Source organism: Vanellus vanellus (assembly GCF_965231255.1).
Source record: "Vanellus vanellus genome assembly, chromosome: 15".
NCBI classification, from domain to species: domain Eukaryota; kingdom Metazoa; phylum Chordata; class Aves; order Charadriiformes; family Charadriidae; genus Vanellus; species Vanellus vanellus.
The window spans coordinates 11,051,649-11,067,250 of record NC_138920.1 but is presented as its reverse complement, the minus strand read 5'-3'; the positions used below and the strand labels follow the sequence as shown (position 1 = coordinate 11,067,250).

Below are 15,602 nucleotides of genomic sequence, written 5' to 3'. Positions count from 1 at the left end.
TGAAAGTTTCAGTCAAATTTTGAATGCACTCTTTTGATTAGATATTCATGTATTCAGGAATGTGCCTCATGTCAGAATGATTCTTCTTCAATTTATATGGTCTTATATTAGTTTGGTAGACTTTTCCTTTACCCAAAATTTTGATCAAGCAGAGTGAACTCCACAATACTATAATTAGCCAGCCCAAAGAGTGGTGGTCATTAATTGCTGCTAACAGACTTAGATATTTAAATTGGACTTGTGATTAACTGTATTATAGCCCCTTTTAGTCTTGTGGAATCTTAAACCTTCCCTTTTGAATATAATCAGTAAAGGACATTTTTGTGGCATGCAATTTGAAATTAAAAGCCTTTCCTTTTTAAGTGTCATAGTTGGGCTCTTGGATGATTTAAATACTAAACTACTGTTCAAGAAACAGTATCATTAGTTTATTTCAAACTTTGAGATGATCTAATTGCACCAGCCCCAGATTGTCACAGAGGTTGCAAATCTGTGTATGACAGTAAATGCTTTGAATAGTGGTATTAGTGAATAGTTCTTAACACAAACATTTGTACTGATGCTTACTGTGTATCAGAACTATGAAAGCTAATTTCAAGCTGTCTAGTCTTGGGCGGGGTGGGGTGGGGGTGGAGGGAAGTCTTGCTCAACAGCCTTTAGAGAACAAACAAGTAAACTTTTACTATGTCTCTGAACACTGGTTTCACAGGTTCGAGGAAAGGCTTGCTGCATTTAGTTGTTATGAATTCAGTAGTGTATGTATTGAAATATGGTTTTAGCAGCTTTATGTAACTGGTTAAGAGTAGGTTTAGAATAGATAGGAGACAAAGTATTGCTTTTATATAGCAATCTTAATACAGAAGACCAGCTAATGGAGTACAGGGATATTCAAGACCATACTATTTCAACTGTGGTAGGTAGAAGAGTGACCGGAGTGTCTTCTAGCTGTCCTTCATTGACCTTCTGTGTCCAAAAGATAGTTCTCTAGCCCTAATGTTTTCATTATTTGGGAGACAATACTTTTCTTTTGAAAGGTCTGACTGAGTATTTTCTCTCTTCTGCAGGTGCTGGAGTTCTTTGTGGCACTGAACTTGTCATTTAGTGTATTTTGCCCAATGCAACTATTTGAAATGTTTGTACAGAAAACCTAAGTGCAACTGACTGTTTCTACAGACTAGAAGAAATAGTTCAAAAAAACCTTGTTCCATCACTGGGTGAACCAATGGATATACTTGCAGTGATGTGTGAATATAGATACAAATGAAAAAGAAATAACTTTTTGCTTATGGAATATTTTTTTTTCCTGGCAGAGGTGTTTTTAGCAGACTTGTAAGCACATGTTGGAGTACTTTACAAGTGTCCTTATTGTGATCAGTGAGCATCCCCAAAGAACTGAAACCTTACATTAAAACACGTAATAGGGAACAGAACATAGGAAACATGCCAACTCAGCCTCTCTTGGCATACATGGATGGACCGGATGGAATAGCCAGTACCGTTGGTGCACAGATGGAGAACAATGATGCCTCAATGACAATAAAAGGAACAAACACAATTTCTTACAAAAGCTTGCAAGAAAAGTTTCTCATGCAAGCTGAGGGATGCATGCCTCTGGACTGCATGTTTTGTGATGAGACTTTTAAACATCCTGAAGAGCTTGGTAAGCACGTTTTAACTCAGCATAGGCCCACTCTTTGTGAGCCAGCTGTCCTGCGTGTTGAAGCAGAGTATCTTAGTCCTCTAGATAAATGTCAAGTAAGAACAAACTTGCCTTCACCAAACAATGAAAAGGACAGTGAAGAACTTAGTTGTGAAGTTTGTGGACAAACATTTGATGAGGCTTTTGACGTTGAGGCACACATGAAAAAGCATAAAGATTCTTTCATGTATTGGTGTAATGTATGTGGAAGAAGATTTAAAGAGCCGTGGTTCCTCAAAAATCACATGAGAACACATACTGGAAAGCCTGGGTCTAGAAACAAGCACCAACAAGGTTCTGAAAGCCCCATAACAATAAATGAGGTGGTACAGGAGCATGTAACTGAAAATGTAACGTCACCTTACAAAATTTGTATGGTTTGTGGTTTCCTATTTCTCAATAAAGAGACTCTAATTGAGCACAGTAAAGTGCACACCAAAGAATCAGTACCCAGTGCTGAAAGCCCCCAAGCGACTGCTGAACCTAATGCAGAAGAAACGTCTCAAAGAGAGGAATTTTTGCGATTCTTGAACTTAAGACCAAACTTGGTTCCAGAAAATGACAAATCACAAAAACCTGTGAAATGGATAGCTGAACTAGATCCTTTTAACACATATCAAGCATGGCAGCTGGCTACCAAAGGTAAAGTTGCAGTTGGCCATGGCCAAATTAAAGAACCAGGGCAAGAAGGAAGTACAGACAATGATGACTCATCTTCTGATAAAGAAGAACTTGGTGAAATTTGGAATGCAAATAAAGGTAGCCATACTGAAACTACAGGGAAGTCAAAAGTAAATAAAAACAGCAGTTATACAGGGAATGGTAACATATCCCAAGACAAATTGAAACATCCCGGTGGTGAAGTGCCTTCTGTGGAGATGGATTCTAAATTGTCTCAGAACAAAGAGAAACCGACACACTGTTCAGAGTGTGGTAAAGCCTTCAGAACATACCACCAGCTAGTCCTTCATTCCAGAGTACATAAAAGAGACAGACGGACTGATGGAGAGACTTCAGCTGCTTCAAGGACATGCTGTGCTGATATAATTGCAAGTCTGGATGAAAATGGAGCAGGAGAACGAATAGAAGGAGGCTCTGAAGATGGATCTGAAGATGGGCTCCCGGAAACACTTAATATAGGTGAGTAGCATTTTGAGCACATAAGTTTGAAATAGCTGTTACTGTACTGTATAGGAACGCTTCAGAGCCAAAGAATACGTCTTGCCTTTCTCGGTTATCTTTTCAAAACTTGGCCGGAGATATGAAATGTTATGGTGGGGTAGGGGAAAAGAGAAAAATGAGAGGGAAAGAAAGGTTCTGACACTGCCATTTTGAGATCTTTGAAGTTGTGTTGGTCCTTCTTGAAGTTGTGATTTGGGTTACTGGAATCATTGAAATACTTTAATAACAAACAATCTAGGAAGAGTCATTGTTTACTTACCCCCCCACCTGCAATAGCATGATTCTTAGTTTTAGTGGATGCTTTTGAGTGTTGCATGTTGTTGTCCAGCACATGTTTTTACAAATAGTATTTCTGACGACATCATTGTGGTTTCACTTTTTTCCTGCATCTTGTAAGAAAGGGCAGAAGATGTGCAGTGCTCAATACCAGCAGTTGTTAAGATCCCGAGGAGCAAAGAATAATTCTAAACTTTTTCTATCGAACTGCAGGTTGTGTGTTTCTTTTGAACGGTATGCAAATTGAAGCCTAAATGTTAGAACCAGCAGTTTTAGATTAGTTCTGTAAGGACATGCGTGCAGGCTCTTAACATGTGGACATCACGTATGTGAGAGTGATATATATTTAACTCCTCTTCTTTGAAGGGTTGCTAACAGTTCTCTTTGACAGAGTAGATGAGCTCCAGGTTACCCAGGATTAATTCTGCATGTTCACACTGTGTCTTAGAAAAACAAGTGATACCGAGTGATTCCTTAACTGAAAAAGATAGCATGTCTGGGACAAAAAGGAATAGCAAAAAGTCTTCTAGCTAATCTAGCACTCTTTTGTGTGACATGCTTCGAGACTGCATTTAAAGAACAGACACTTGCATAATCTCAAGAAAAGACACAACGTACAGAATGTTCTGGCACACACAACTGACATTTCCATTTCTGGTAATGTGCAGCCCTTTATTTTGCCTCCAGTAACAAAGGAATGGAATTATTACCTAATGTTAACTTGCTTGTTTTGTTTCTCAGTATCTTATCCTAAACTACAACAGCTTTCATTGTGACATGCTGAGTCATGCTTATTGAAACATTATCTGTTTGTTTAAAACAGCTATGGCTTCCCTTAGCCATAGTTTAGCCATACCTAGCATTTCCAGTATAGAAGCTTTCCAACATGTAGGAACTTCAGAGAACCGTTTTAAGCTATCTATTATGTATCTAACGTCTTAGTCAAGCAAAACGTCTCCTTCCTTCTCTTCCCACTGTAGCTTTGTAGTGAGCTTTCTTTTGACTTGGATATTTTACTGAAGTTGTCTTGATGTTTTCTCAATTCAACCTGACAAAGAAATCATGTTGATTTGAATGGTGTATCGTGCAGAAGCTTTCTCCCTTTTCTAGTTAGACATTATGCTGTACTTGCCGCCCTCCAGTGGTAACTACTGTTACTTACACTTGAGCGGAAAGTTTAGTCTTTGAATTTGTGCCTTGAATGCATGTTTCACAGAATAGCAACTCCTGTCACTTTCCTACTCCTGTATTTGTCAAAGCTTCAGCATTAATGCTTCTAGTGAAAGGAGATTACTCATTAAATCTAAGGATGTTGTTACACAGCCGTGACACTCCATTGATTAGCACAGAAAGAGTAATAATATTATTACAATTAATAGGAAAATGCATCTTCCTCTCTGCCTTCCTTCCCCAAAACACCTTCCTGTGTTTTGCCATGGTGCAGAGAACAGGTTTACACTGAATCACCATGCTTACCATAGTAATTTAAGGACTCTTTGATAAAAGAATACAATTTATAATCTGTATGGGTTCTTTTGTGATGAGCCATTCTCCATCAAGTTCCTGTAGGTCAGTAAAGATTTTATTTTTTTTTTTTTTTTTTTTCACTTCTTTGAGACCTAGATTTGCATCTTGTTTGTTCTCTGGGGCTTCTTCGTTACAGTCACTAACCGCAGTGTTACTTGACACAGACAGAAACCTTTTTAACTCTTTTGGTCTTTGATTGCTAAGTGTGCAGCAGTACAGAACAAAAGATGATGTTTGTAGACTGTAGGAGTTGACAGAGACTGTAGGAGTTGACAGCAGTCCATTATTTTGTGTTTTTCCTTGAAAAAGACAGCTAAGATAATTACTTAGAGTTTTAAATGAGACTCCAAATTTGCAGTTGCTCCTCATAATACAGCTATATTTTCTCCCAAAGATAAAAATGAAGATGGCTTGGAAAGAGCGAAAGTTAAAAACCTTGGAGCCTCCAGAGAATGCAGCTATTGTGGAAAGTATTTTCGCTCAAATTATTACCTCAATATTCATCTCAGAACTCATACAGGTAAATGGGCTTCACCTTTGTGGGAGGGGAAGGAAGTCTGCTGAATCCAGTTTGATAGAATGTTTGGTTTGGCTCAAGAAAAACAGAAGTCGCCTTCAAAATTATTATTGTTAAGAACAAATTTTTCTCTAACATTAAAAAAATAATTCCACTTGAAATTTCTTAGAAGGAATTATTTACATAAGTGTAAATCTTTTTTAATAGGGCTAATTACATTAAATACTGTTAAGAATACAACATATTTTAAAACTTAATTCTGCTTTTAGCAGCTTAGCAAAAAGTTGGTGTTTTTTTTTTTGTGGGGTGTGCTTGCTTGTTTGTTCGTGTGTTTTTTTGTTTTTTTTGTTTTTTTTTTTTTTTAAGGCCCATTTCCCGAGTACTAAGTTGATTGCCTGCCAGTTGCTGCTACCTGGGAAAAAGCTGTGCAGTTCAACTTTTTGTTTTCCATAGCCAGGCAAACCCTTTCTACTTCTGTTAGTGTATGTCCCTGTTTCTTTTGAAACAGCTCTATTTATAGATGAACTGTAACATTTGTGTTGTTAAATAGCATACTTGTGGTATGATCAAGGGCTACAAATTGTTGGAGTTGACCCACAGCTATACTTCTTGCTTATCTCTGCCAAACATATTGTCAGCTACCATCTCCATACATAGCCAACGTGTGGAAAGTATCTTCATCGTAGCCAGAAGATGTCACTGTAGCTAGTAAAAGCAGTAAGATGTAGTTGTTGAAATGATTTAGATGAGTTTGAGAATTATGAGTATGTGGAAGGGAAAATAAAAATCTATTTTACTGTTTTGCGGTCTACGTTATTCCCTTGTCTGTTATTGTATTCAAGACTTCAAATTGTTTCAAACTTAATTTACTGATAAAACTGTGTTTCAGGTGAAAAACCATACAAATGTGAATTCTGTGAGTATGCAGCAGCACAGAAAACTTCACTGAGGTATCATTTAGAGAGGCATCACAAGGACAAGCAAGCTGATAGTGCAGCAGACGTGAAAAGTGACAGCAAAGTTTCATTACAGAGTCAGGAGACGGAGCTCTCGCTGGCTGCTGATGGTGCTCAAGAAACCAAAAATTCAAAGAGGCTTTTTGATTGTGCCAAAGATGCTGGGGGCTGCCCACCTACCAAGCAGCAAAAGGAAGTTCTGTCCTTGAACAATGCGATAGGCAGCACAGTCCTTCTAAAAATAAAAAATAATTCTAGGGAATTGAATAAAGGTTCTGTTTCTAACAATTCAAATAAAATACACGAGAATGTGTCCACTCCTTACCTGGAAAAACTAAAAGCTGAGAAGGAAACAAAGGAAGCTCAGCCCAGTGTTCCTCATAAAAGAGAGAGAACGGCTTCTGTGGCATCAGAGGGAGATGACGTCCAGTATGTTTGTGCTTTAAAGGATGGAAAAAATGTGAATGATGTGCGAGAGTGCACTGAAAACTACAAACACAAGCCTATGGTGGACTCTCAAGAAAAGCCCTTGAACTTATCTGTTGGGACTTCACAAGAATGTTCAGTGGTTTCAACTAGAGGCCCACTAGCACCCAGCACCTGTCCATTTTGTACTTACAGAACATTTTACCCAGAAGTCCTAATGATGCACCAGAGGCTGATGCACAAATACAATCCTGACACCATTAACAAAAATGGCTGCAGAAGCAAGGCTCTAGCTAAAGCCAGACGCACTGGATGCCCTCCAGCTCTACTTGGTAAAGATGTGCTTCCTCTGTCTTTTAATTCTAAAAAAAGTAAGGCTTCCCCATCTACACAGCAAAAGCTGCTGCAAGCAGGAAAAGCTAAACAAAGTCACCCTCCGCAGAACAAAGTCCCTCTCTTTTCAGTGACTGACTCAAGCAGCGCAGCCCCAAGTAACCTCAAGTTTCATAAACAGCAAAGTAATATTGGAGCTCAGGCAAATAACTATAGACAACCTCAGCAAGAAATGCACTCCAGTTCCAGTATATCTCCAGTATTGGACAGAGTAAAAAGATCTGAATCTAAAGTAAAAGCTCTAAGTGTCCCAGTGTCTCAGTCTGGTGTAGTGAGCAGCAGTATGAATGGGGCTCTCGACTCTCACCTAAATGAATCTGCCTGGTCTTGTCATCGAGGAAGAGACTATCTTTGTAGTAAATCTGTGAGCAATGTAAATATAGACTATGGTGAAACGTCCTCTAAACGAATGAAACCTAATCTGTTAGCTGTTGAGCATATTGACTCTCCAATGGCTAATTACAGAAGATATGAAATGAGCAGATCTCGTGTTGCAAACAGATATGCAAATCTGCTACCTCAGGAATGTTCTCGCACCAAACCTGCATCCTCTGTTTTGCCAACCAAACAAGGGCTTCTGAATTCAGATGATGTTGATCCTCCTAATGTGTTGACTGTTCTCAAACCTTATGAGCCATATAGCTCTGGATCGCTTTACAGTTCTTGTGGATCTAGCAATGGCCAAGTAACCAGCTCTACAGTAGAAGGTACTGTATCTCCTTCCTAGTTGAATGTCTTATACCATTACAAAGGAAGGTGAACGAAAGTGCGTACCCACCTTGAAACAGAGAAAATAAAGCTGTACTTGGCATTTCACCAAGTCCAGTCAATGCTTGGATTTTAAATTTAAAATCCATGCTCAGCAAACTCCTAGCTTGGGGAATTTAAGCATGGAAGGTCTGAATTTTAAAGAGGGACTGAAAGTTCTCCAAGTTCCCTCCTCCCCCCCTGCCATGAGTCTCTGATAGCAAACACGTATTGTTTGCTCGTCGGAGCACTCCAGGCATGCTAATTAGTACAGGATATGGAATGAGCCTTTCTGCTTAATATACAAGAAGTCTTGCACTATCTGGAATATTAATAAAACCTCTTACCAGAAAACCCCAAACTGTCATGGGCAATTGTTCCCTTCAGTTGCAGAAAAGGATGTATTAAAAATCATCAAACTATGATTTAAATCTTATAGCTGTTCTTCAATGGGTTTGTATAATGTTTTTAGTCGGAACAGAATACTTTGTTAAATCAAGACAACGTATTTCTGGTATTCTAATTATAGTGTCTCATTGCACTAAGTAGTAATGCTTTGTGGAAAATTCTGGGCCTAGCAGAGATAGGTGTTTTGTGATGTATTTGGAAAACTTTAGTACTTCTATGAAATACATGCTTTTTGTGTCTTTTTCTTAGTCAACATTTTCAAAATTTAGCAGAAGGCCAAGATTTAAAGGTGCTAGGTGATATTTAAGCAGTTGTCTATTTGTAGAAGATGGTATTTATGACTGAGCTGAGGTCACTATGGACTTAGCTATAAATATAGGACTATGAATTTTGAAATGAAGATCCTATTATAAAAATAAATAGCGTGTGTGCGCGCGCTGTGTAGTCTTTAAGTATCTGCTTATTTCTTGGGCTCTGTGAATATTCCCATTCTCTGGGAGCAGTAAGATTATTCTTCTGAAGTAGTCTGGGTTCATAATAAGCAGGGGTGTGTTACCTTCAGTCAGAGTGAACTGCAAAATGCTAAATCTGCATTTAGTTATGTGGCAAAAAATGTATTTGCTGTGTTTCTGGGTTTTGTTTGCTTGTTTTAAGGTTGTGGGCTTCATAAATAATCAGGCTTGCTAGTGGGTTATGGAAGGATGAAGGAAAGCATTACACTTCTGTCTCGTCTGGGTAGGGAGTGGATAAAGGAAAAGCCAGCATCACAGTTGACTCACTAAAGTGGTTGTGAAACAGAGTTAATTCCTAGTTTCATGAGGAGTGTTGTGTGTGTACCATGGATTGCTATGAGGAATGTAAAACGGGCACTAGGGTATGCATAGAATGCAGAGGGACAGGCAGAAGGGCAAATGCTATTGCTGTATTTTGATTCCTAGTGATCTGAGAGAAATACACTTTTTTTTTCCGGAGCTCAGTAGTCATTCATGCAGTTGTGAAATTTACAGCACTCTGCAGGACTTCTTTTATTATTTAAATTAATGGTTGATAGCAGCTAAGAGCTTCATGTATGATCTCTGCATTTGGTGGAGGATGTGACTGTCCTTAAGGACTAAACTGTTAATTTGCACTGACCAAGGACTTGTGCTTCATGACATTGCTATCTGTTGAGCAGATTGAATATTCAGGATTTTGCGGGAATGCTGTTACGTTGTATAAAACCCTATATATTTTCATGAAAACAGGAAAGGGAAAGTTAAAGTCTTGCAGCTTCAACCAGAAGAGAAGTCTGTCCCCCAAGGACTAGATGGTGCCAGTGTCTTGCTCCTTTCCAGCATTACTGTATGTTGGGGATAGGGGAAATTCTTTTATTTTGCCAGTAGTCTTAGTGAGGTTAACCTATGGAAGTAGCAGTTGATGCAGTACTATTTTTAAACAATGACTTCATTGGAATCCACCTTGTTCTTCTTTTGAAAGCTCCACCTGTCTGCCAGAAAAATCTGTGGTAGACTTTTCTTCCTCTTCTCTGGTACAAGCCTGGAGACAGTAGCCTGTAGTCAAGAACTTTATACTGTTTCTTGTTAGTTAGCACTCTCAAAACTATGGCTGCAACTAATTTGTTGGTATTGTTGTCATGCAAATAAAGATTTCATTGTTATACAGTGCTGTCTCGGGGCAAGAAAAGCAGCTGTTACCTACATTGGAAAGACTTGTGAAACAAGACCCCCTTTGTGGGTTTTCCTAGCAACTTCAATAAAAACCCCGTCCAATAAAACATACGCTTTTAAGGCTAATTTCCTAGTTTTCCAACCATTCTGCTCAGAAGTACCTGACCCAAACCTTGATAGTTGTTTGAGAGGGTGGAGGGTAGCAGGCAGGCAAACTTGTCAGTATTAGAGTTTAATGTGGGTGGAGACAGTGAAGATGAAAGCTTCTGCAAATTTTTTTTTTTTTTTTTTTTTTTTTTTGTTAAAAAGCTGAAGAACAACTGTTTGTCTAAGCATTGCAACTCCTCAGAGATGTATTTTGTAAGGCATCATATGGAAAGTACTGCAGGTGTAGACCTGCAGGTTTCCATAGTCTTTTTAATGAACTCTGGTGGTATTCTAAAACATGTCAAAACCTTTTTTTAAGGGCCTATGTGCCTTGTGGCAACATTATTTAGGTCCTATGAACATGTTACTTCGCATGTTAAATGCTGGATCAAGTTGTCATGAGAATATGTTCCACTTGGCAAACTTGATTAAAGCATGATGCCTTCCGTTATTGCTTGTAAGCTCTGCCATTCTGTGTTGCCCTGAAGAGACAGAAACATTCTGAAACCACTCAGTTTGTGTTATTTTCAAATTAGTTGCCTTTGCAATGGCAACATGCTATCAAGGATAACCTGTTGGCTGATTGATCTGGCAGAGGCTGCAAATTAAAGACAATTGCTCATGACACACTCCAATGGCTTCATAGATTCTGTTGAAATATTAATTTAGCTTTGCCATTTTAATTTAATTAAGGCTTGCTAAGTTTTTTCAATGCTGCATTTAAAGCTTTCATGGAATATGGATGGCAGTTGGGCTTTTTGTATCCTGTGGGAGTAATGATTCTTGACTTTTTTTCCTTAATTTTATGACGTGTTTTTGACTGCTTGCTTAAGCTAATAAGACTTAATATGGAACAGGCATTGATTTCACATATATAAATCAGAATTAATGGTCTCAGATAAACATGAAATTACCTGTATACTAGACTGAAAATTACTTAACAAAGATTTTAAAGTAAACGTATATTAACACTCTTTAAAGTGTCACAATTGCCATATAATCTATGATGGTAATAATGTAGTATACCTGTTTTTCCTCTCCAATACTTATATTCAAAAATTCAATTTTCGAACAAATAACGGGAAGTGGATATGTAGGCAGCATGCTATAGAATGTACTGTAGCACTGAAATCTTAAAGTGAAGCCTCTGTGTGATGAGTTAAGCAAAGATATTTCTTGCAAATTAAATGAGCAAAATCTGGAGAGATGGACATCACATGTATACAGCTTAGAACAAAGTTGTTAAATTAGTATTTGTCATTCCTCTTGTATTTGTTCTGGATACTGAATTTCATATAATCGTTTAATAGGACTAGGGATGTTTTGGGCCCTGCTCACGAGATGATTTGTGGTAGCATTTGTGGTATTCTGGGATTCTGGATGCTGACGTAGACCTGCTCACAATCGAAAGTCTGAACACTTAGATTAGCAGGCAATAAGTCTAACTCTTTTAAATTTATTTTTGTCAGGAAAGAGATCGGTGTCATACCAACACTTATCTAGCAGCGTGCTACAAAAGCGAAGTTATGAAAGTTTCATTGGTAACGCACACTTTCGACCAAGTGACAAGAAAAATTGATCATTTACTTCGAAAGACGGTAAACAAACCTTTTGAACTAATTGTTACTTAAATGTTGCATCGTGTACTCATAACATCAAAGGTTGCTGCATACTATGATGAGAGGTTATGAAAGCCTGAACCAGAACAGCTGAAAATACAAACTTCCCATCTCTTACAAAGCGAACCAAATACTGGTGTAGTAGCATTAGTTATTTTGAACAGTGGTGATGGCTTGCATAAAAAGTACCTAGATGCTCCTTTTCTAAAAGAAATGGAGGGGCTAACAATAGGTAAATATATTAATTAGTTACAATAGCAGTGGGAGGTGTTCAACCGAAGGGCTTTCCCCTTAAGTCAGTACATGGGGGTGGGGAAACATTGTGTGGAGTACTAGAAATGAGACTAGGTGCCTGTGCTAATGAATCCTGAGAGGTTGCGTTGGTTAGTCCTTCCTGAAAATGTAGACATTACTCATTTTGCAACTTCTGAAGATTGTGAGGATAGCCTCAAACAAGACTCTTTTTGGTGGGTTATTTCATAGGGAAGTAAGAGTTTCCTGCTAGCTCCTTGACAGTTTATCTTTGTGTTCTGGAGAGGTTGTTCAAAATAGTTTTTCCTTTGTTTGATGGAGGGGTGGGTGTAGCCTCTTAGGGAAACAGGTCAAGTGAAAAGAATTAGCCTGGTGTTCTGAATTCCTGTGCTTCATCTCTTGGGTTCTGTAGCTCTGTCTCAGAACTTAACAACCCCATTGTGTTTGCAACATTCCTAGCTGCTAAGGAGATAAGTACTCTATAAGACTATAAATAAATATATCTGTATGCATTTTTCAAACCCAGACCTACAGATAATTTTCCTCATTCAAATTTAAGGAGATATTTCTTGAATGCTGAAGCACCTGGTACAGCATGTATTATTTTATAGAAAGATGTACATATCTGGGGAGCAGAGCTATCTGACATTGAGTTGACAGCTTTTAAAACACTTTGCTTTATTTCTTGATATTCTTCTAATCTTACTGCTTTTATTGTCCCCCTGATAAGCATATTTTTGTCTAGTTCTGCTTTTTTAAGCTAATTCAATTTCCTGCCTGTATTTCTACGTGGGGCTTGAGTAGCTTCGAAAGTAGACTTGATTGCCAGCTTTTATTTGGCAAATAGAAGACACAGACCTTATATGGCAATTTTAATTTCTAAACACACATGCAAGGGTGCAGAAGAAATTCCCTTTATGTTTTAAAGAAACTCCTCACAACAAAAAAATGTGTTGTACGATTTTATAGTTCTATATCACAACTTTTTTTTTTTTCTTTTTTACCCCCTAGGTCTAAGGACGCAAGTGCATGTTTTATGGAGTTGTACCTGCAGTTCATCCCTTGAGGAAAAATGAATGGTGAAAGCTACTGAACTAAGCTGTGATTGTACTGTATATAAAAACACTACAGTTTTATAATATTGGTTCTGTTAACATTTTGTACCAAATAGCCATAAAAAGTAGTCTAAACAATTGGGTTATGAAGGTGTGTGGAGAATGTATATCTTGACATTGACTTTTGAGTATTTTTCATTAGAATTAATTGACCAAATATTAGGTAGGAATTATATTTTTACATACTTGAGCGCTGCTGAAGAGTTTCTCTTTGAAAGAATATATATTCATTGCACCTCAGGTAAACTGTAGATACTGAAGTTGAAATCCTGTTGGCTTAATGCTCCTTTTTCATAAAGTTGAAAGTTTCTCATCTGTTTTTTCTGTTGAACTATGTTAGTTTTTTAAAACAGCTTCCAAATAAACTGTCTGAAAGTGTCCAGTTTATAAATGTTGTGAACATCAAAGCAACGGTGCTGACGTTATGCTGATCTGCCTTGTGTACGTTAGGACCATAATGTATTGGAGCGATCTGTTTCCCTGGGGTTGTTTCCAGCATATTTTTAAATGCAAGGATGAGGCAATACTTGACATTTGGATTTCAGTGTGGCGTTCCTGAAATACAGTTGGATTCTTCTCTTGGCATTGGTTGCTGTTCTTCAGAGAAGCCTCTTAAACATCTCTACCAACATACAAACTTTTACAGCAGAAAATACCTACAGCTTGCATGAGAAACGATACTAATCTAAATGTTTCAAATGTTTAGTTTTGTACTAAACTCAATACAGTTACATTTAGAGGAAAACTACTTTGCACCTTTGTCCAAACTGTAAAGTCACAAACAAACAGACTTGCAATATGAGTATGGGATCTACAGACTTCAAAAGGGATGTGGCTATGGTGTAGCCTGCTTGACTGTGCTTGGAAGCTTCTTGATGTCGAGTTTTAGCATCTACTGGGTGTTTGAAATAAGTGAGAAATAACCTGTAAATGGGAGAATATCTCCTTTTATTTTTTTTGTGAAGACAACAAGAGTTTTTTCTAATGCACATGCAGTTTAATTTTTGTAAAGGGAAGATGGCCAGTTATCAGCCAGTAAAGCAGAATTGTTGCATATTTTGACTTGCATTCCTAGTTGCTTCTCATAAAGCCTGTAGTTAAGAGCTGATGTCTTCTGTACCTGGCTTTGACTTCCATATATTTTAGTAAAACAAAAAATGAAAAATTTTGCACTGTTCATTTTGCTCTCTTCCCTCATACAGCAAATGTAAAATAGCAAAACCTAGAAACTCTTGTTTTTTCATTATGCAACTTGAGATATTCCAGTTGTATGTCTTAGTTCCTGTATATGGGACCTATTTTTAATGTCTCTGTAAACTGGCAATGTATTGAAGTGCTGTGTATCAGGAAATTGTACACTATTTACCTTTTTTCCTGTTCATAAGCTGAGCCATATGTACATAATCTAGATTTTTGTTTTCCTAGTTTTGCACTTTTATAGCCTATTTTTTGAAGATGAATTCACTTGGAAAATGGTTAATCTATTTTTTTGCGTGATCTTTCAATGAGTCTTATAGAATGCATGCTGTAACTATCATCTGTGTACCTTACGGGGTTCTGTGATTAAAATGTGCAGGGCTGGTTTTTAAGATATTTCAGCAAACGGACCTAAGACATGTTTGTTTTTAATCTCCCTTCATGCTGGTACAGTTTCCCTCAAGGCTTTTTTTTGGTAGGTATCTTGGGGTTGGAATGGAAAAATGGACATGAAGACTCTTATTTCATGGCAGCACAGCCTGTGCTTCAGAATACACTTTGCCCATCAGTATTAACTATTGGGATACTACTGGTTTTGTATGTTTCTTTGGAAATAACAGTGCATATATAGAGGTACAAATTGTTGATTTCTTTTTTGTTTATGTATTTATTTCATTCCATTTTGTTTTATTTTAATTGTTGAAACCGGAAGTCGTCAAGCAGTAGGCACACATTACTCATTTAATTTATGATATATTTCACTTTAGTTGAGTATATTATTACATGTGGATGTAAATATAGACTTGGTGTTTTGCAAAACTGGTTTCTGTGTCTTGCTTTTAAAGCTTAATATGAGTTGCCTGGAATTTCATATTCACTTGACCTTTCATGCTCACGCTGCTGGGGGAAGGGGAGAAGGAGAACCTGCCGATAACCAAACCCCAAATCATGCCCTGTTCAGTTCCTTATATGGAAATACTGAGTCACTTCCCAGAAAATCTCTCTTGAGGCTTAGGAGGAAAACTCTTAAAACAATGAAGAAACCTTTTGTTTTTTTCTCATTCAGTTACTTTCCTCCAAGAAAGGAAATTGAGTTATTGTATGCATTCTTTGTGATTTTTTTTTTTTTTTTTTTTTTTGTGAGGCTTCAGAATTTGTATGGGCTTAAACTGTTTTTGAAACCTAATATGTTCTGAAAAATTTCTAGGGTCTGATATGTTCTTGGAACTCAACTAGGGTGTCAGACCTGACCTCTAACCATATCCCAAAACTAGATTATGAGCTTGGAAGGCAGCTAGAAAAGACGAGAGAAAAGGAGCTCGTCAGCTGAGCTCCCCAATACAAATCAACTGCATTTAAGGGCACTTTAATGTGATCACAGGCTCATTCATGTCACAGGATAAGCTTTTGACTCCTGTGTTAGGCTGGCACTCGTTGCCATGATAAGGTTTGTAGAAGTAGGTTAAACTGGTTT

General features: G+C 37.7%; 1 protein-coding gene across 1 annotated transcript; it reads left to right on the top strand.

Annotated features, from left to right (window-relative positions):
• The first annotated feature begins 1,137 nt into the window (after positions 1-1,137).
• ZNF217 (zinc finger protein 217) lies at positions 1,138-14,941 on the top strand. The gene is made up of 5 exons (XM_082491334.1): positions 1,138-2,839; positions 5,079-5,204; positions 6,091-7,683; positions 11,415-11,543; positions 12,828-14,941. Exons 1-4 carry the CDS (start codon positions 1,441-1,443, stop codon positions 11,522-11,524), a joined length of 3,228 nt encoding a protein of 1,075 aa, XP_082347460.1. The 5' UTR covers positions 1,138-1,440; the 3' UTR covers positions 11,525-11,543; positions 12,828-14,941.
• The last annotated feature ends 661 nt before the right edge of the window (positions 14,942-15,602 follow it).